Source organism: Gavia stellata, chromosome 14, assembly GCF_030936135.1.
Source record: "Gavia stellata isolate bGavSte3 chromosome 14, bGavSte3.hap2, whole genome shotgun sequence".
Classification (NCBI taxonomy): Eukaryota; Metazoa; Chordata; class Aves; order Gaviiformes; family Gaviidae; genus Gavia; species Gavia stellata.
The window spans coordinates 20753389-20774076 of NC_082607.1; the positions used below are offsets into that span (position 1 = coordinate 20753389).

Consider the following 20688-nt stretch of genomic DNA (forward strand, 5'->3'; position numbering starts at 1 on the left):
TCCCACGGAGCAAAACAAAATCCTACTCAGCTTTTTCTAGTGTTTAATCTGAGGCAAGAACAAATTTCAGACAAGTAACCCAGCACAGGACAAGGGCATAAATCCACCCTCGGATGGGCCCTCCGACCACAACGCAAGGTGGGCTGTGCCCTGCCTGAGCATACCAGGAGCTTAGAAGGGAGGAGCTCTACAGCTTCAACTAAATGTTGAGTCTCTCAAGTTCTAATTTTAATCTATATCCGCATTTCTGCCTTTACTAACCATGTCTAATCCATGCTATATTTGTATTTGATGGGTTTATTTCCACATGTATTCCTGACCGTACACAGCAAAGGACACTTAATTCACATGAAATCAGCCACTGACTAGAAGCAGGTCCAAAGTCCACTTATAATAAAAAACCTGAGAGATGCAAGTACCTCCAAACCACTGACCAGCCCCTGAAAAAGGCTCAGGAAGGGAATGAACGCACTTGAACAAGAAAGCTCGGAGCTCTGACTTCCATCTTTGTCTCATCTACGGACTTAGGACAAACAAGTCAGACTGCTTTTCTGCATCTCAGCTCCTCATCAGTAATAACACCTTCTTCTACCTTGACATGTTCAGACCATGATCTGCCTGGGCAGGCGCTCTCTCTTCTTACAGATTTAAATGGTGCCTTGCACAGTAAGATGCCCCATTTGGTTGGCACCTCTAAATACATTGCGAGAAACATCTAATCTTTACAAGCGGGGAATTCGGCTTCTGGGGAAGTGTCAGTCCCTCCCTCCAGAGGAAACAAACCAGTCTCCACCAGGACTGAGGTTAAGTCGGAGCTGCAATAGCTTCAGCAGCCAGGAGTCTTCCTTGTGCCTTTCCCTCACTATCAAGTTGCACCTCACTGTCCCTTTCATTATGTCAAGAAACTGCTAGTGGGGCCATGTGGGAAAGCAGCAAAAATTATGGAGTGGACTAAAAAAGTCTTTTGTCCCACCAAAGTGCTCATTTGTGGGACGATGGGGACAGCAAGTTGCAACCTGAGTTTGGAACACGTGGCCAAGAACACCATTTCTTAAGCCATCTTTGCTGCTGAAGTCAATGCATAACATCAGCTTCCACCTTTATCCAGCCCTCCATTCAAAGAAAAAGAGCGATCACAGCTGAGGCAGGGAAAATTTGCCATCTCATCACAATAGGTCTACAAGAACATAGAGGCTCAAAGTGAACCAAGGAACAAGCCACCCCATCCAGATGTCAAAGGCAACTAGATTTTAGTAGAAATTTGGATGACAATGTGAGCTGCTCTACTATCAGCTTGAGCAAGGCTGGAAAAGATGGCACGTGACTTTTTTAGTAGTGTTTATATTCAAGTTTTCTCACAGCACAAGGCACAGAATTAACTGTTACAGCAGTGGCTCACCAATAATCTATAAAGGCAGCTTCATACCTTGACTTCCTCAAGCCCTGGTCGCTAGAACCTATTATAATATGAAAGGAAATAAAGATCACCTGGTGCTCTTTTCCAAAAGATTCACTTATTGACTAAAACAACCATGATAGATAGTAGCACTTGGGCCCAATATCCACTCCTGACTCAGACAAGACAGTACACAAGTGGGAGATGCTGTCAGCAATTTACCTGTAGACAGGATCAGCTGCGCAGGAATAGGATGCTGTAATGCATTAAAAACCAACATACATATTAAGGAGGAATACAATCCTAATCAATGACAGCTGTGCATTATTTACAAATACATTAAAACTGAATGCTGAAAATAGGGAAGCAAGATTAAGACAATGACTACAGTGATGGAAGATGGCCATTATGAGTGAAAGGAGGGAGGAAAAAAATGATTAGACAGGTGGATTGAGAGAAGGTTGTTGGGAGACATGGGCATAGACAGCTCTCTGCTACAGAAGGCAGTATGGAAAAAAGCAGCCAGGGACAGGTGAGGAAGAACTCAGCAGGCAGCAAAAAGCACCTACGTGCCAGAGTCCTGGTGGGCTTCCAAAATGTGAGGCATTAGGGTTCAGTACAGGAAAGGATCAAGAGGCACATCCCAACTGGCAGCTAGGAGGGATGTTATCAAAGAGCAAGAGAGACTTCACTTGTTCCCTCTTGGACAGGCTGGGAAGTAAAGCATCCATCCAGAACCTTATGAGAACGACCCTGAATGCCAGGGAAGAAAAGACTACCAACTCTGGGTCTGGAAACCAAAAGGGTTATTTCCAAGTCCCATTTAATTAGCAGCACAGCAAGTGGGTTTTGTTTACCTGAAATGTCTGCCTCAAGGATATTGGTATCGTGCAATATCATTCTCTACTCTCCAGAAGTACATTCAGACCACACCATATAGGCACATTTTTAAATCACGCAGAAGTAATCAAGTCCTTAGAACATGATGTGAAATATTATCAGTAATTCACCAGCTTTTGCAATCAAAGTACCAAGATGAGCCTCTCTGATGACTTCTTTTCCTGGGTTCTACTTGTTTATTGCAAATTACAATAATTAATCAGTCACATTGTAGCAACTAGAACTGGTTTAGTTACCCTCAGTCTCCAACCAGAAAGCTAATTTATATGACAAACATACACTGTTTGTTTATGTACTGTTCTTGTACATCACAGCACAATTACTCTAAAGTTTTGTTTTTCCATGCATGTACCTAGTCTACAGTTATACAAACACCCAAGGCTAATAGCATAGTTTACGACAAGGTTGGTTACAACCGTGGTATTATAAATCAAAAGTAATGTCTTTCCCAGATTGCTTTTCTACAACAGATGCGTAGGTCATCCCTAGAAATATGGGAATATTGTTATCATTAAACCATCAATAACAGCATACATATCTACTTCTGCATTTTCAAACACTGGATTCCTTTGTTTTCACTCTGCTCAGATTATATTTTCCTAGCTGATGCTCTGCTGAGGAAAAAACCATACAGACAATCCCATTTTTGTTTTAGTGCCACTTCTTCAGTGCTGTTTCCAGATACCATTTTGGCAGAACAAAGCCAGAACCCAAATGCCAGCATCTCAGGCCTGTACCTTAACCAGTAAAAAAATATTTTCAAGAACTAGACACCTTCTTACCTGCCGTAAAACCCAGTATAAAGCAGGTATAACAACTAAAGGTTTCTTAACTTCACTGACAAAAAGCAGGAAGGAGAATAAAGAACTGCATTTTCTCCTGCGGAGTTATTCCTGAAGATTTACATAAAACCTAGGACAAGCAGGACTGAGAGCTGCCGTTAGAGAAAGGCTGTGGCCATATTAAGAGATCAGAATGAAACATGGCAGAATCTCTAAAATTAAGGGAGGCCACACCTCCGTTTGACAGCTGTAACTGGGCTGAGAATAACTCCACTAGGACTGCATCATCTCTCTGAACGGCGGCAGTTTCTTCCCAGTAAAACTCCTCTGTGGAAACCAATATTTATTCAGTGTGCTTGTCCCCACAAAGTATTTTGGGGAAATGAGTATCCCACTTGACAGATAAGGAATTCTGGGGAGAGATGCTTTAGTCAAGGTCACACAATGACTCACTGCTGAGGCTGCCCCTGCAGTTCAGTGGCTCACACACTCACATCCATTGTCTTTTATTAAAATGCAGAAGCTTTGTGGCTTTTCTATAGTTACCAAATTGGCCAGGTCATCTGCTTGGAGGAAAACATCAAGGAGCAGGGAAGAGCAACTCCCCTCTTGCAACAGAGCAATCGGGATATTGCAGGTCCAAACAAAGAACGGAATATCTGAATTGCTCCGGGAAGAGGAAAATGGGGTGGCTGTAGGTGTCCTCTGTGCACCCCACTTAGGCTGCGCTGCCATCAGAGCTTGCTGACAGCCATGTCTTGGGCAAGGAGGCAGGACTGGCCATGTAGCAATTTCATCCTGGGGGTCCTCCTGGCACTCCCAGAGAAAGGCAGCACCCATGGCGGCAGCCCACTGCTGCAGAGACAGCTCCCCCAGCACAGACAAGGCTGGCAGCTGAGCTCCACAGGAGCAAGCCTGCTCCCAGGCCACCCCCTCCAGACAGAAGGACTGATTTTTGCCTCATCCTTCATCCCACAGACCAAGTGACACTCAGTGGAAGAGGCACACCAACACCCTCTCTAGCTAGATACAGGGATACACTCAGACCTGCGCTGAGCATCCCCTGCACACTCAGAACTGCCTTCCCACACCCCCCCGCAGACCAACCACAGCAACCCACCTCACCACACACAGGCCCTGCAGAAACATTCCCCAAATACACCCCCTTACACACACACCCCCATCTGAACATCTCAATACACCTCCCTTCAATACAGACCCTGCATGAACCACATTCAGCCGCAGCACATGAACTCCCAAGGCCCCCTCCACACACATCGCTATGCAAGAACCCCCCCCAGCACTCCCCCTTACACACACAGCCCAGCACACCTCCGCACGCTCCCTGAGCACAAACCCCAACGCACACCCTGTGCATGAACCCCCTCAAGGAATCCCAACACCTCTTCCGCAATTAACCCTCCTTACGCCTTCCTACACATACACATATAAAACCCCAGATTTCACCAAATGCAACCTCCCCAAAACACCCTTCTCCATACACACACCTTGTTCATTAACTCCCCCCTCTAAACACACTGTGTGAACTCCCAACACACCCCTCCACACACTCCCCAAACACTGTAAAAACCCCTGACACCCCGCCTTCCATACACCCACTGCACGCACCCCAAACACCCCACACACACTCAAGTCCCTGCACAGCCCTGACCACACCCCTCTACGCACACATTGTGCATGAACCCCTCAGAACACCCCCATACACAGAGTGCATAAATCCCTCCCGCCTCCATTACACACGCACAAATCCCCCAGCACCCCTCGCTTTTCCATTCATACCCATCCACCCCAGAGCCAACACCACTTCACTCCTCAGCCACCCCCTGCACCCATCTGGGACTGCCCCCCCCCCCCCCAGACAGATGTGGGGACGCCCTCGGACTGCCCCCCAGCAACAGACACAGCCATGTCTAGCCAAGAGTAAGACACACCCCTCTGGCTCCACATCTGCACCAGATCAAGCGTGCTGGGGGACACCCCAGGGGTGTCAGCCACTGCACTGCCACCCTCTCTGACACCTCTCCGGAGGGCAAGGCGAACAGGCAGGTTCAGCACAGAGGGGCAGAAGCATCCCCACGCCCCGAGGAAATGTGACCTTCACAGCAGACCCAAGTGATGCAGCCCCCTTCCCACCCCGCCTCCTCACTGCACCAGGCAGCGATGCTAATTACCTTCCTCCAGCTCATCCATGCTCCCAATCTTCCGCGACCCATCAATGGTGTAAATGTAACGGACTCCCTGAGGCAGATTAATGTTGTCGGACAGGGACCGGGTCAGGTCAGCCAGGAGAGCATCAAAACTTCGGAAGCGGTCAGAGGACACGGCATATACAATCCCCTTGAAGTAGCGGTCCCCGTTGCGATAGAAACGCACCTTCTTGGCTTTCTTCTCATTACTGAGTGCCTGTAAGGTCCTGGTTCTGTAGAAGCTACAGTGAGCACTGTGAGTGGGGCTGGGCAACCCGTTCATCCGTGAGCCTCGCATGTTTCTGGACGCCTTGTCTCTTTCGTCAAAGTGTCCAAAATCAAGTTCCATAGTTTGGTGAACCCTAAAGATCTGAAGCTGAGCAGCAAGGAGATGGGGAGAGAAGGAGTGCAAAGGGACTGGTTAGAGCCAAGCACAGCCACAGACCAGAGAGAAAACCAACACTAATGCAAGAGCTGTGTCTGAAGCAGGACAGATGTATTTGGGAAGCGCCCCCTCCCCTGACCCAGATTCGTATCGATTCTGGGGACTGAGGGTAGGAGGGATCCTCGCATTTTGAAAGGGATCCAACTACTGGGGGCAGGGAACACATTTCTAGAGAGCTGCCTGCTCCTGCACCTGGGAGGTTTCAAAGTGCAGTAAACTGGGACTTGGGGCCAAAGGGATACATGGCAAGCACAACTCAGCCCCAAAACACTCATCCAAACACCAGTTGGCAATGAATTAAACCTCTGAGCCCTGTGAGGTTTCCTTTGGCAACAGAAAACAAGGAGATCCCAGTAAGTCAGCCCTTCAATCTGTCGAATCACGGAAGGAACCAGAGCATCTGAATGTTTAACATTAGAATAAACTGGCATTTATGAAAGAATGGTCACAGGGGAATAAGCAGTTTCTTTGTGACAGCCTGTTCAATAAGGGTTAGGAATGAGATCCAGCCCACCCTTCCCCCTATCTGCAGCCCCCTCCTAGCCCATCAATCAATTCCCAGGACCAGCCTACATCTCTAAGAAGAAATGACTGGAAAGAAAAATCTGTCATTGAAACGAGGCTTCGATAAGCTCTTTTCAGCCTGAGTCTCTCTGAATTGCATTTCTGCTCCAGTTTAATGAGGAGGAGAAAATAAAGGGGCTATTTCTACCCCCCTTCCAGCCTTAAGTGATTTAATTGCTGGAAGTGCCCCTGCCCAAGGGACACAACGCCCCTGCTAGCCCACCTTTCATTGTTCCGAGCACGGGGGGCTCCCAGCGCAAGCGACTTAGCCCAGAAAAGCTGAGACTTGAGCTGACACCCAGCAAGCAGGAATTTCTGCATGGTCTCTAGTTTACGTTCAAGCACAACCTTCCTCCCGCACCAAACCCCAACACAAAAGGAGGAGGAACCCCCAACCCTGCAACAGAAAGACCCTTCCACTCCCCCAGCATAACCAGGAATATGCAACTCATGTATGTTGCTTGCATCTTAATACAGGGCAGAAAGGGGATTCACACCAGCACTTGGCAGCCAGGTATAAATCTAGGAGAAGCTGTTGCTATCTCTTCCCCACTCCTTACATTTGCCAGAATGAAGCTCCTTCCCTGTATTTTACAATGTCAACGTGACCTGTGCAAGAAAAATCATTGTCCCCGGTCTGCAATAAAGCAGAAGATGACAATGCAGGCAATCTGCACAGAAACCCTAAGTTGGGAAAATTTCCCCACGATGCCAGTTGGGGTAGATTCAATCTGGTGTCATGCAGCGAACAATGAAACATCCAAGCAACTTCGGGAATGAATCGGAGGATGCAGGAGGGTTTGATTTTTAAAATGAACTGCAGATGCTGTAAGGTACTACGAGTAAGATTCCTCCCTTCTATCTGACATCTGTTACTTTTCTGCATGCAAGTCACTCAAAAAAGCTCTACTCACCGGTTTTCAGTGCGCAGGGTGGAGATGCTGAGAGAAAGAAAACCAGGCTCACTCTGCCTTTGTTGTCTGAGCTCCAAGCAAGAAATTCCTGCCAGGGTGGATGAGACGCCTCCTAGGTCCTAGTGCCTTGTTCCACCCCTCCACGGTAACTTTGCCTCAGTGGTTTTTACTCGCATCATCAGTCGCCTGCTTGTAGTCTTCTCTGTATTTGAGAAAAAAAAGGGTGTGTTCATTCCAGCTCTGGATATGTTAACAGATGGGTAAACAAAAAATTTAAAGGGGCAGGTTTTGGGGTGATGTTCTGAAGGATGCAAATTTCCCCTTGGCTCCAGCTTCACCAAGAAAGCATCTGGCCCCACTGCAAAAAAGAGCTTAATCGGACTGATGCACCAATATTGTAAGATTATCAGCACAGGGAGGTCATGGCTACAATCCTATAGTGTGCTACAATGCTGGCACAAAACTGTTATGTGTTAGGAAACCAACTAAGAAAAAAGTTGACCAGTGGAACTGGGCACAGTCCTGCTCCTGTACTGGTTTTACACAGCATTCATGGTTTACACTGGCAAGCAGAAAGAGAGAATTCACTTGGTGGTTCCGCATGCGGTGCCCCTGAATAATTTTTCTCCGTTAATGTTGGACACAAGCCAAAGCCAGAGCTCTGAATACCAGTTCATTCAAATCCCCAAGAGGTTCAGGATGGAGTCATTCGACACAAGCTTAACCCAACAGATTCAAGCTGGCTCATATCCCAAACTAAGGGAAGTTTATTTTCTGATTCCATGGCAGGAGGACTCAGCTGTTACAAAATTGTAGTGGGCTCTTTCACTTTGACAGCAAAAACTTTCACCTGCTTTCTGGATGGAGATTTCTATCCTGCAGTTAGGAAAGGAACAGCATCACTAACCCCACTCCTAATCCTGCTGGTGCTGGCCCCATTTTTATTTTAGAAAAGAACAGGATTTGGAAATGGGAGGGTCTTCCCATCTGTAGAAGGAAATCTTTCCTAACAACACTGTCTGTTTTGAATGAAAACATCAGATTTTGGCACATCACAGCAGTATCACATTTACACAGAAAAAGTTAGTATTTATTCCAGCTTTGTCTGCCCTGAACATGATAGTCCAGGCAACACTGACACAAACCCACTGAAAGCTCATCTTTTTTTTTTGCCAGCAACTTTCACACATGACATTTGTCAAAAGTTTCTTCTTCCTTGAAACCATCCTTTTACTCAAAGGCTCTCATGCATCCTCCGCTAAAGCTGTTGGCTGCTCCCTTATGCACTTGGTGGGATCACTACAGAGGAGGCCACAGATCTGTTCTCCTTCCTCAAGAATTAACACTTGAGAGGACCACAGGAAAGAGCAGGGTCTGTGCTCTCCAGGGCATATTTAAGTAGGTCTCTGGATGCAGATGCAAGAGGTAGGTGGGTCTTTAAGCCCTCTCCTTCCCATTAGATCCCATTCCAAATTAGATAATACCTGACCGTTCATTACCATGTGTGTAATCTGTCCAGGATTAACAATTCTTCCCTATAGCACAATATGGCTGTAAATACAAATTTATTTATATTTTTAAAATGTGCCAAAGATACAAATCATGATGCACATGCTAAGTACAGTAACAGCAAGAACAGAGAAAAGGAAACCAAATTCAGTCTTCAGTGGTGCACAGAGCTTTGACAGAGAAGAGGCAGACTGTTTGGGATGATGTCTAAGGATCTGGATACTACCCCCCCAGGGTAACCCAGCAGGATGATGTAAACCCATGCAGTCAGTAGAATTGTACAACAACTTATTCATCTCTCAAGTTTGACTTGTATGGAGAGTTCCGAGGACAGCAAAGGGCCTCAAACAGCATTAGCAGATGGTTCTTGACTTCTTTCCACATCTGAGACCATACCCGCTGGTGAGAAAATGAAGCATGTCTATATGAACATGTCTGCTCAGGACACTGCCGGAAGCTTTGTGGAACACGGGCACTGCCTTTTAAAAGCAGAATTACTCCAGCAAGAGACCTGGTATTTGTTCCTGACTGAAGGATAAGGTTTCTGTAGCCAATGATGGTAATGTTCATCTTGAGTAAGACCTCAAGTTATTCCTAAAGGTACTCAAATCACCTTCAGTACAGCTGTCCTCCTTTAATCCTGCCACAAGGCAAGAAGGATCTCAGCAGCCAGAGCATCATTGGAGGTGAACAGCCCCGGAGCCAGACTGATTTCACATGTTCCTAGTGGAACCGCACCATATTCACTTCTCTACGAATGAGAACAGGATCAACTCATACAACAGACATTGGCTGGGCTACGCAATAAGGCATAGAATAAACAGCTCTTTCCTGATGGATGCAAGGGCCTGCTGCTGACTACTTTTCTGTTGGTCAGGCACAAAAGCTTCTTCACTGGCCTTAAGGAGTTAATACTAGTCAAAACCTATTTACGTCAGAAGACGCTCACCCTCTGAGACACCATAATCTAAACCATTTCAGGCAGCATATGAGTGATTGAGAATTGGAAAAAGAATTCTTCCCATCAATAATTTCATCTGGCTAAAAAGGAAAGGTAAATTTAGCTCTTCAGATTAAATTATCTGCTTTAAATCAGGTGAATCATCTTTCCTCCAGGAAGCTACCATTTAGACTTTTGCCTGTGTAACTAAATCCATATAAAGACATGTTTGTTGACATTGCTGAGCAACTGTGATACTTTGGAAAGGGACAGACTGCAGGTAAAAGGGATTTTGTGGCTGCTTTGTGCTAACTTCTTCACAAACACCTAGAAAATTCTGTTTCTAGCATCATTAAGAGTTGCAGTCTAAGTACTCGATATCAATGCCCAGTTGCTTTGCTATACATCATCCTTATTCTATAAAAAAATTGCATCCAAGAGCACAGCATGTTCTCTGATCAGGATGTAAGTTAGGGTGATAAGTAGTTGAGATTGGGCTACACCACAGATGAGAATTCTGGAAAAATTTAAATCAAGTGACCACTGCTTTTGAAAGACTTGGATCAACATTTTCAAGTCAGTCTATTTAGATGCACATGTTTAATTACATTTCTTATTTTAACCTCTGTTCTTCTAAACTGCTTTGAAAATGTCAGCCCTGATCACTTCTTTCAAAGCTTTGCTTGATGTGAACTTGCACACCAAAACCCTATTTCGGGGCTCTGCCAAGTGTGCCAAGGCACTCAAAACCAAAAGCCCATAAAGCCAATGGCTCAGTCTTGACCCTATAGAGCAACAGGCTTTAAACCTGAATCTTCAAAAGAGCTGACAGTTCAAAGAATTATCCTATATCAGACTATAGAGTTAAGTCTCTTCTGCATGATACTATGAGCTAATAAGCGACGGGGACTTGGCAGACTTTCACCACATAACATTTGTTTCCTTTGGAGATTTATTTTTACAGGGACCACACACATCTGAAAGTCTTTTAAATACCAATGCTAGTAAGCCAAAGCCAGCTCAGCTGCTGGGGAGAGAAGGGTGGAGGAATACCTCCATAGCATACTTTCACCACTCCAAGCCTTGTAATCATCTGCAGAGGCTGTTCAGACCGTGAAGTCAGAGGGCTGGACCCTTCTACAGTCCAAATCACTGGAAACCAGGGGAGCAGCAGGGACAAAGTTTTCAGTCTGGGGAAAGAGGGTGGGAACAGAAGCTGGGCTCCAAGGCCACCTCCACAGCTGGCCAACATGGGGCTCCTCACCTGCGCTCCACAGCACCAGTATCTCTTGGGTCACACCTCCAGACCCCAGAGGCTGTGCTGAGTCAGTGCATTGGTGCACCCTTGGCAGATCCCCTCAATCTCAGCAGATTACTTTGGCTCCAGATAAACTCCTGCTGAAATCTGGGAGAAAGAGGCCTTTACATCCTCTGAGGGATTAACAGGAAGCAGGTTGTAAGTGAAAAGGCCATTTCCTGTGCTAATAAGCCCTTTAAGTATCTGGAAACAATGCAGCTCATAATGAGTTATTTGACGAACTCACTCAAGACATTCCCAGCACATCCAGATAGGAGAAAACATTAAAACACACAACAGTCATCCAAAAGAAAAATACCTTTTGCACTAGATTTCTTCTGGCTCATCCCCTCCCTCCTACAAGCAAATCACCACAATCAAGAAATCTTTCCCAGCTGCAAACAAATTCCCAGATAACAGAAAATGAAGCACCCCCACCCCAGTACTCACCCCATGATATCTTGGGTAAATCCTGCCAGACACAGCGAGTTCCACAAGCCAAATTCTGGTGGCAGTTCAGTGGCAGCATTTTCCCTTAACAGCAATTTGCAAGGCTTGCAGAAAGCCATGGTAACATCTGTCACATGCATTGCCTGTACCCTGGAGGACATGCAGTACCTCCCAGAGGTTATCAGTACATTTTTGCTGACCAAATTATGTATTATATATGGTCTGCAAGTCCCAGCCAAGGTCATGACAAATGGAACCACAAGGAATCCACACATCTCTTTTCTCTGAGGTTGTCCATGGGCTGCATCATAGTAGTTAGGAGAATTTAATAACTTCTTGATAATTTCATTTTCTACAGTAATTCTAACTGAATACATGATTGCCAGCCTCTCTTGAAATGCCTGCTGAGTGTAACACTAGTTTGAAGGACTTTCCTGACGGGATATTAAATGATGGAAAGGAAAATCCCAAAGCCATCATGGGGGATCATGTCACATTCAAGCTGGAAATCCAAGATGTTTCCTTTCAAACATGGATCCTCTCTGTCACTCTGAAAGCAGTGACAGTGAAGTCAGGTGGCACTGGGGGAGCATTTGTAAAAGATACCCAGACAGCCCATCTTATAAACTTAGAAATCACAATAGGCTATTTCAGAAATTGTTTTCCACAAGAGAATTCCACTCAGTACACTCAGCCGATGTCATCCAAGACCAAGCCCAACAGAGGCTGCAGGATTAGCCATATAAGTGTCCTAGGCAAATACCTTCTCATTATCAATTAGTGAATGCATGTAATCTACAAAACTAGCATTTTAAATGGAAAACGAAAAGGTGCCTTCAGTAGCCTTAGGAAACAAAGAGCTTTTGAGCTCTGATACTCACCATGACATAGGACAACAACTAGAGGTCACAAGAGGGCAAATTACACCAACCTGGAGTTCTCATAGCCTGTCTCAGGCTCATTTTGAACTTTAATATTACAAGCATTTATCAGGTCCATGCACCCCAACACATTGCCCATAGGTAGTCTCAATTCAGGACCACACCGTCTTCAGAGCACACACCCCTTACTGGTAGAAGGCTCACACTCTGGTACAGCCTGTGTTTGTGCCAACACATCTGGCCTCTGGCAGCAGAGCACAGGTACTGGAAAACTCCCACAGTAGCTATAAGGCTCTGAGGAAACCTGTCTCTTGGCAGGAGATGAGTAATCACTATTTAGAATGTGGATTCTAGCTGAGCTCAGCTGTTGTGTAGAAGCTTTGAGCTGTCAGCTACATAGTAGGAATAATTGTCATTCAGCTTGCTCACCTCCTTCTACCAGCAGAAACAGCTGAGAGATAGATGCAGCTCACAGGCTTTTACACTCTCCAGGAAAGAAGAAAGCAGAGTGGGGAAAGAGTGCTTTTGTGCTGGTGTTTTGTTTTCAGGGGATGGTTCAAATCTGGTTTATCCTAAAAATTCAGAGAACAGTAATACATGGTGATTTTTTTCATGGCTGCAGATACAGTTTAGCTATTTTGCTACTGTTCTTCAGGCAGACATATCATTTATCTAGGATAAACTATTGATAACCATTGCTTTGCATCTGTATGGAAATTCAAAGGTAGATACAGCAATGAAAAAAGTAATTTAGCTATATTAAAAGAACTTATCTGCTCAAAGTCTCATGCAAATTAGAATACACAAGTACACTGAGACACTATTGTTTAAACATCAATGAACTGATATTTCTTGTTTGCATAGCTGCAGTCTCTCATTCTAGAAAGATGCAGACTTATCGTAGTTGGGCAGAATGGAAAACCAGTAAAATACACTATAGTAAAATGTCAGCACTGACATATTCAGTCCCCTTTCTCCAGCAAGGAGAGCCCACACTGCAAACACTACCCTAAACTAAACCAAATCTGATTCTTCTCCCAGAATTACTAGCAAGCTTTGAAAGCCTAGGTCTTGCATGCAGCAGCCAGCAAAACCCTGTTTGTTTCTAGTACAAGGCACCCTTGCACACTGCAAGCATGGGAAGGAAGCAGGTTCCAAACACATGCTGACATGCAAAGCTCTGTCCCTAGCAGCTATTGATGTATCCAGGGATTTTTAAATACCTCCTGAGAACCTAGAGCTATGCATCTGTTCTATCTTTAAAGCAAAGGTTACAGTATGGAAACATTTCAAGATACTCTGCCTTCTAAGTAGCTCTATTTCAAGTACTGAAACTCTGATCTGAACTTCTGCAGCTCTTCCCCTGTTCCCTCCATGCATACTAGAGTTGTGCTGACAAGCGAGAGATGGCTTCAGGCAGAAGTTCTCCTCCTTGTCTACAGTGTGACCATCAAGAGACAAGCACAGGGCATCCTCCTGCTCCATTATGTCCCTGAACAGACTCGCTGGAGGGAAGTACCAGAAATTCCAGAGTTCTGATTCTGATGCTGTTTTATCTTCCGATTATGCAGGTTCTGTTCTTTAGGAAACCCTCCCAATGTAAGATAAAAAATTATTACACACTGCTCACAGACTTATTTGTTCTTCCTCACTGGATGAAATTCCCAGCCTGGAAAACTTTGTGAACCACAGTATAATTGAACAGGAGAATAAGAACCATACCAGAACATCAGGACTAGTATCCCAAAGTTTGGAACAAGAACCAGATCAGAAGAAACTCCTGGTCTCATCTGAAGGTGCTGTCAACTATATTTCTGATTCAATGAGCTCTCATAAAGGCTACCCTATATCAGCTATGTAAACACTCAAATTGCACAAGGATAGTAGGAGCTCAGGCACCAGATAAAGCAGGTTTCCATTTTAGACTCAATTCTAAGCAGTTATTGGTCACCACAGAGCTAGAGCCAAAAAGCAGCTACTTGCAAGCCACAAGGAAATATGGATGTTTCCTGTGACCTCAAACTCCAGAGAAAGAAGCCCTAGAGCCACTTACTGATGAGTGTGTAAATGGGACCTGCTCTCCCTTCATTGTGAATTTGAGGATGGTCTTTACCATTTTTACCATGCATGGGGGCAAGTGGCTCAAGTCAGAGAACCAACTGATGAAATGCTGTGGTAATGCAAAAAAAAGTCAGGTTCAATCCTGGCTAGCTGCAAGGAAAGGATATCAGTAGCAGATTGGCTTTACCAAGGGCCATATGGGCTATAATCACAGTCCTCTCTTCCATTAGCAGAATGTCACCATCCCACCTTTATACCATGGGATAATGGTATATTATTATATAATTGCCACAGCCACTACTTTTGTCTGTCTCCTGCTTTATTCTAACCACCAGAGAAAGGCAGATCAGCTGACTGCAGCCCCACTACAGAAACAGGGTACAGCCATAAATACTAACAGGCCATTGTTTTGTGCTTTGTACCCGTGAAGTGCTTTGCTGCTCCAACTTAAAGTTTCATCCTGCCTCCAAATAGAAATCCAAACTGCTTGTTAGATTAGGGGACTTCCACTCACTAGGCAACCCAACAAATATTTTCAGTTTGATCTTTACAGTTATTAACCCTGAAAGCACATGAAGCATTCTGCTCAAATACCTCTTACTCAAGATTAATTCAAGGCCCACACCACAACATGGATATCCTTTGCATGTCTCCTGAGCATGATTTGTTTCATTGTGGTCACCCTGCAACAATCCAGCACTACTGACTGGCCCAAATCTCCGTTTTGTGGGCTAAGTCTGTAGACATAACCCTGGAAGAGAATTATGAAAGGCAGAGCTTCTCACTTTTAGCCCACACAAGCCTAGTCATCTCCAGGCTGGTAATGCCAGAGATCCTCTCATTCTCTTCTTTGTGGCACTCTTCCCTCACTTCACTTTGGGATATCCATTTTAGGCCTCCTTCCCTGCCTCTTCCATAGGGTGTGAAAGGGGGACCTGCAGAGAGAGGTGTAGCTGTACTTCCTGCAGTGCTAGTCACAATCTACATCGCACACACGCCCCTTCTGTAGATGTAGGAAGACCAGCGCACACTGGCTCCCTGCGAGGTTGGCAGATGTGACAGGGAACGTTTGACAGCACGGATGACTCGTAAGCTCAGTGCACAAAGGGTACCTCCACTGTGCCTTGCAAAGCAGCACAGACCTGCAGAGCGCCCATGCAAGCTCATGTGCTGGCCAGAGACTACACTGTAAGGACCTCCCTGCGACCCTCATTCATGTGCGTGCCACTGCCTTGTGCCATAGGTGGCTGCAAGACAACTACGATGCCACCCTGTGGTAAAATCGAGCATCAGGAGTGAAATCAGATGCTGATCAATTTGGAGTAACTGCTGTTCACAAGCATGCGGTTGGGTCCCTAGAAAGGAGAGGAAGGACACATGGGGACGACAAGCAGTGACCACACTCTAGTAGCAGCACTGCTGTAGCTGTGGGCCATGAAATTCCAAGGAAGGACTTGCAGGAACAACGGCTAGTCTATCTTTTGTATGAACTGCTATGGCAAGAAAGTAGTGAGTCACCACCTCTTCTTCCACCCCCCTGGCACAACAGCAAGAAGCTAGGAAAGGAAAGATCTTGCCTTTTTCACTTAGTGATATGCAAGGATGCTGCAAGCTCTGAAGCATGCCCGCTGCCCCTCAACCCAGTGAGCAGTAGCATAGGTCTCACCCTTACCCAGCTACAGAACTGACAACTAATTGCTAACATTATAATATGCAGTGTCTATTCAGCATCACATTATATCCTGCTAGAAGTAAAGTGACCACTTATGATCAGGTAAAGTTGAACAGGATGTTTAGTATTTAATGAGAATGGATTTAATTCAAAGGAACTGATCGCTGATAGTCTTGTTTCAAATGCCTCTTAGCAATCCAACTCCTATAACTTGGTTATTCTTCCTACAAGTTTCAGCATAGATGCATTGGGTTTGCATGGCAAGGTTTTGGTAGCAGGGGGGCTACAGGGGCAGCTTCTGTGAGAAGCTGCTAGAAGCTTCCCCCATGTCCAACAGAGCCAATGCCAGCCGGCTCCAAGATTGACCCACTGCTGACCAAGGCTGAGCCCATCAGCAACAGTGGTAGCCCCTCTGGGATAACAGATTTAAGAAGGGAAAGAAACCTGCTCCACAACAGCAGCCAGAGAGAGGAGTGAGAATATGTGAGAGGAACAACTCTGCAGACACCAAGGTCAGTGCAGGAGTGGAGGAGGTGCTCCAGGTGCCGGAGCAGAGATTCCCCTGCAGCCCCTGATGAAGACCATGGTGAGGCAGGCTGTGCCCCTGCAGCCATGGGGGTCCACGGTGGAACAGATATCCACCTGCAGCCTGGGGAGGACCCCACATCAGACCAGGTGGATGCACCCAAAGGAGGCTGTGACCCCATGGAGAGCCCACATTGGAGCAGACTCCTGGCAGGACCTGTGGACCCATGGAGAGAGGAGCCCACACTGGAGCAGGTTTCCTGGCAGGACTTGTGACCCCATAGTGGAGCAGTCTGTTCCTGAAGGACTGCACCCCATGGAAAGGACCCATGTTGTAGCAGTTTGTGAAGAACCACAGGCTGTGGGAAGGGCTCACATTTGAGAACTTTGTGGAGGACTGTTTCCTACAGGAGAGACCCCACACTGGAGCAGGGGAAGAGAGTGAGGAGGAAGGAGCAGAGACAACAAGTGATGAACTGACCACAACCCCCATTCCCCATCCCCCTGTGCTGCTCAGGGGGGAGGTAAATAAAATCAGGAGTGAAGTTGAGCCTGGGAGGAAGGGAGGGGTGGGGGGAAGGTGTTTTTAAGATTTGGTTTATTTCTCATTACCCTACTCTGATTTGATGGGGAAATTTAATTTATTACCGAAGTCAAGTCTGTTTGCTCGTAACAGTAGTTGGTGAGTGATGTCCCTGTCCTTATCTTGACCCACAAGCCTTTTGTCATATTTTTCTCCCCCGCCCAATTGAGGAGGGGAGTGAAAGAGCAGCTTGGTGGGCACCTGGCATCCAGCCAAGTTCAACCCACCACAATAGACTAAGCACACATTTCCCAGAACCTAACAACAAGGCAAACCTCAATCTCAGCAAGCTCACCTGAGCCCATGAGCTTCTCTCCATTTTGAATGGTGAGTCAGGCTTGGACCACTGCTGCTTAGCAATGATACAGATAGATTTATACACACCTTTCAGCTTGCACACTGGGCTTTACCATCCCTAAAGTGGAAAAGGAGCACAAACATACTCTGGTTTTTGCCTTACAAGTTCAAAAGCAGAATAGCCCTTGCTTAAACTATACTAGCTTATCATTTGAGCTATTTCTAGGGAAAACAAGCCCCAGAGATGGAATTTTAGCTTAGTCAATACTGCATTGAAACATCAGCTGTAATGTGACTTATTTGATTCAAGTCAGACCAGATGAAGGCTTTGCAGAAGCTAATTATTGTTTTGTTTCATGTGGCCCATTGGGTGATGATAGTAAGAAACCATTTCAAATTAGAACAGACACTAGGAACAGGCTCCCTACATGACAACACAGCTTTCTTCCCTTTAATGCAAGGTCTGCTAAGCCAGCGCAGACAATTGGTTGAAGGACTTATAACACTTGAAGGAAATAAGTCATCAGGCACTTGACCTTCAGGTTTGTTTGACCCCTTTTGTAGGTGTCCTTTTTGCTACCCCCAGTAGGAAGCAGTTAAATGCAGTGCCAGCAGATGGCAATCCAGTAAGAGTTTCTGTTTATAGCAGCTGTTAGAGCCATGCAGGTCAGCAGCATGGGCAGCCAAAAGCATCTGCTTTCCTGCCTCAGCAAAGTAGCAAGAGAATCCCAGTTCTGTGTCATCACAATTAAATCTTTGAAGGAGCTCAGAGACTAAAGAGAGTATCTGGGTGTTTTAGACTCTAGCCAACCACTCCGCAGTAGAGACACCTCCCTGGTTTTCCCTGAACAACCCATTTCAATAGCCTGTAACTCATTTCATAAAATTCTTACTAGCGTCTCAATGCTAACACACAGGGAGTTCACACCACAGGCATGTGGTCGCTGACTATGTGACTTACAGTGTCAGAGTCTCCTTTTTTTACTTCCATACCCTTGCTGAAGATCAGATGCAAGTGGTTTCCTTTGAGCAGTGCTGCCTGAAGCACAGCTTTGAATTCATACACATTGGCATTTCAGGCAGAGTAAAACCACATGCACACAGCCCGTTTTCTACAAGTCCCCATGCCCAGTACTTCCTTTTGACTAGCTCTAGGAGAAGTCCTACTTTATGCTGTGAATTGCTGTTCAGGAGCATTTCCCCCTTCAAGAACTCGTGGTATTAGGTGGTTAGGGTTTACATGCAGAAAACATTTTCAATATTGCTTTAAGCATTCGGAGCCTTCCTGGATGCTCCCTGCAGAGTCAATGTACTGCCTCTTTTGAAGTAGCAACACCCGCCCACAGCCACAGGACCAGGGTGCCCAGGGACATGTCAGAACCCCAAGGACTGAAGCTAGAGCACAAATTCAGACAAGCCATAATCCACCATCCACATGCTGTTCATCTGTGTGTCTCTGTACTGAGAAAGAGCCCAGCTCAAGATGCTTGCTTGCTGACTATACCTTACCAGCCTGGCCTACACAGAGCACAGGAGGAATATCTGTTCAAAAATAGAGTCCAGTTTATTCCTGAGCCTGTGCTTCTGCATTTACAAAGGGAAGAGTTTAGATCTGAAGCTATGAAGACTGCTCAGCCTTCCCAGCACTTGAACAAACCCTAAACCCAGGCATATGCTTCACCAACATGAATTTTCTTGAGAAGGGATGAAAAAGTGAAAAATATCCCTACACAGGGTGATAACTAGCAAGACAAGCACATATGGAAGGACTACTTGAAGTGACCATTTTGGAGTCATTAAAGGAGATATGAGTGAGCTGCCTAGGGAGGGAGGAGATTACAGCAATGTCTAGCTAATTAGTAGGGTAGGAGGCAGGAGGTCCCATTCATTGAACTACTGATGGAGCTGGTGCTTTGAATTAAGATCTGGAGTTGCTGTGTTGGAGGGCTGCTTTTCATCCCTTCACCCAGGATAGAGATTAGCAGTAGCTTTATGTTAATCTCTCTTGGCTGAAAAGCTAGTAATTTTAGGAGACACATTTAGACTTCAGAGAGAGACTGCTTATTAATATTCATCTTGCTCCTAAAAATACATTTCTAATCCACTGCAGGATTTAGTAGGTTGTGGATGTCAGATGTGTCACTGTGCACTTTGGATTGGTTACAGAGCAGGGGTCATGTTAGGTCATGAGGGTCTCAGAGCAGGAGTGAGCCCATGCTGTGACAGGGATGGATGCTAGCTCACTAGCTGTGTCATGTGGAAGGTGGCATATCTATGTTTCTGCTACAGTGATGGGAACTGAACACTTCTCAGGACAAGCACATGTGATGCCTTTAAGCAGCTGCTACAAGCAGCAGTCCTTTTCTCAGTCTCTTGGGCTTCCCAAACTAACCTTCAAGTTACTGCGCCTTAACAGAGAAGGCAGATCTCAGCTTTACTTACGCTTCTTCAGGGGCTCCCACAGCAAAACTGTTTCTGAGCCTCTCATCTGCATAATAACTCTTCTCTCAGTCTTGTGTTTCCCAAACACCTTTGTACATCCCTTTGCCCCAAAGGGATGTAGATAGCTCTAACTCAGACTATACTTGTTAATAAAAAGCAATTACTTATCACATTTTCAGTTCTGCTACTCCCTACTAAAACTCTGCTCTCCAGTTTAGCCACAATCCAGCTGAATATAGACATCCCAGAAGTGGCACAATTTTCTAGACTCTCCTCTTGCACACCCCCATATACACTGACCTTTCCACATGCTTCCACTCACTTTCCCATTGATAAGAACTGGTTCCAGGATAAGAAAGCTTTTTCCCTGTGACTGGCCCAAACCAGTTTCAGCCACAGCAGAAGCAAAGTGTTCATTGGTTTGGCTGCCCTACTGTAAAGTCTCTGGTGTTCACAAAGTGTCCAGAGGGTACACAATGGGATCCATGGGCAAAATCATGACGTCCAAGTCCTAAAGCCCTGGCTCCAAGGAAGCAAGATTTCTAGAGGACTGAAACAAAGAACACAATACAAGTAAACTAATACCATTCCAAACAACCACCAGTAAGTTACTCACAAGTTGGGAGAGGTTGCATCACAGGCTGGCAAAAGAGCTTTTGATTCCTTTATGTTCTGCACACCAGCTGGAAAAAACAGCCACAGGGTGGATAAAACTAAGGGTGAGCAGTCCTGAAGTGACAGTCAAACACCACCAAGGAGGAGAGGTGCTACTACACCTTTGTTAGAAAACAGTCTGCTCCATGCCTCAGTCAGGAAGTCCTGG

At 45.7% G+C, this 20688-nt stretch overlaps 1 protein-coding gene across 2 annotated transcripts in view; it reads right to left on the reverse strand.

The window, feature by feature from the left end:
• DCX (doublecortin) overlaps nt 1–5637 on the reverse strand; it is a 73676-nt gene extending 68039 nt beyond the window's left edge. The window contains exon 1 of one of the 2 annotated variants that reach the window (XM_059824446.1): nt 5271–5637. In XM_059824446.1, coding sequence (XP_059680429.1) covers nt 5271–5634 — 364 coding nt within the window. In that variant the 5' untranslated portion in view covers nt 5635–5637. The remainder of the gene's footprint in view (nt 1–5270) is intronic. The other variant, XM_059824445.1, reaches the window with a different exon arrangement.
• Between the last annotated feature and the right edge of the window lie 15051 nt (nt 5638–20688).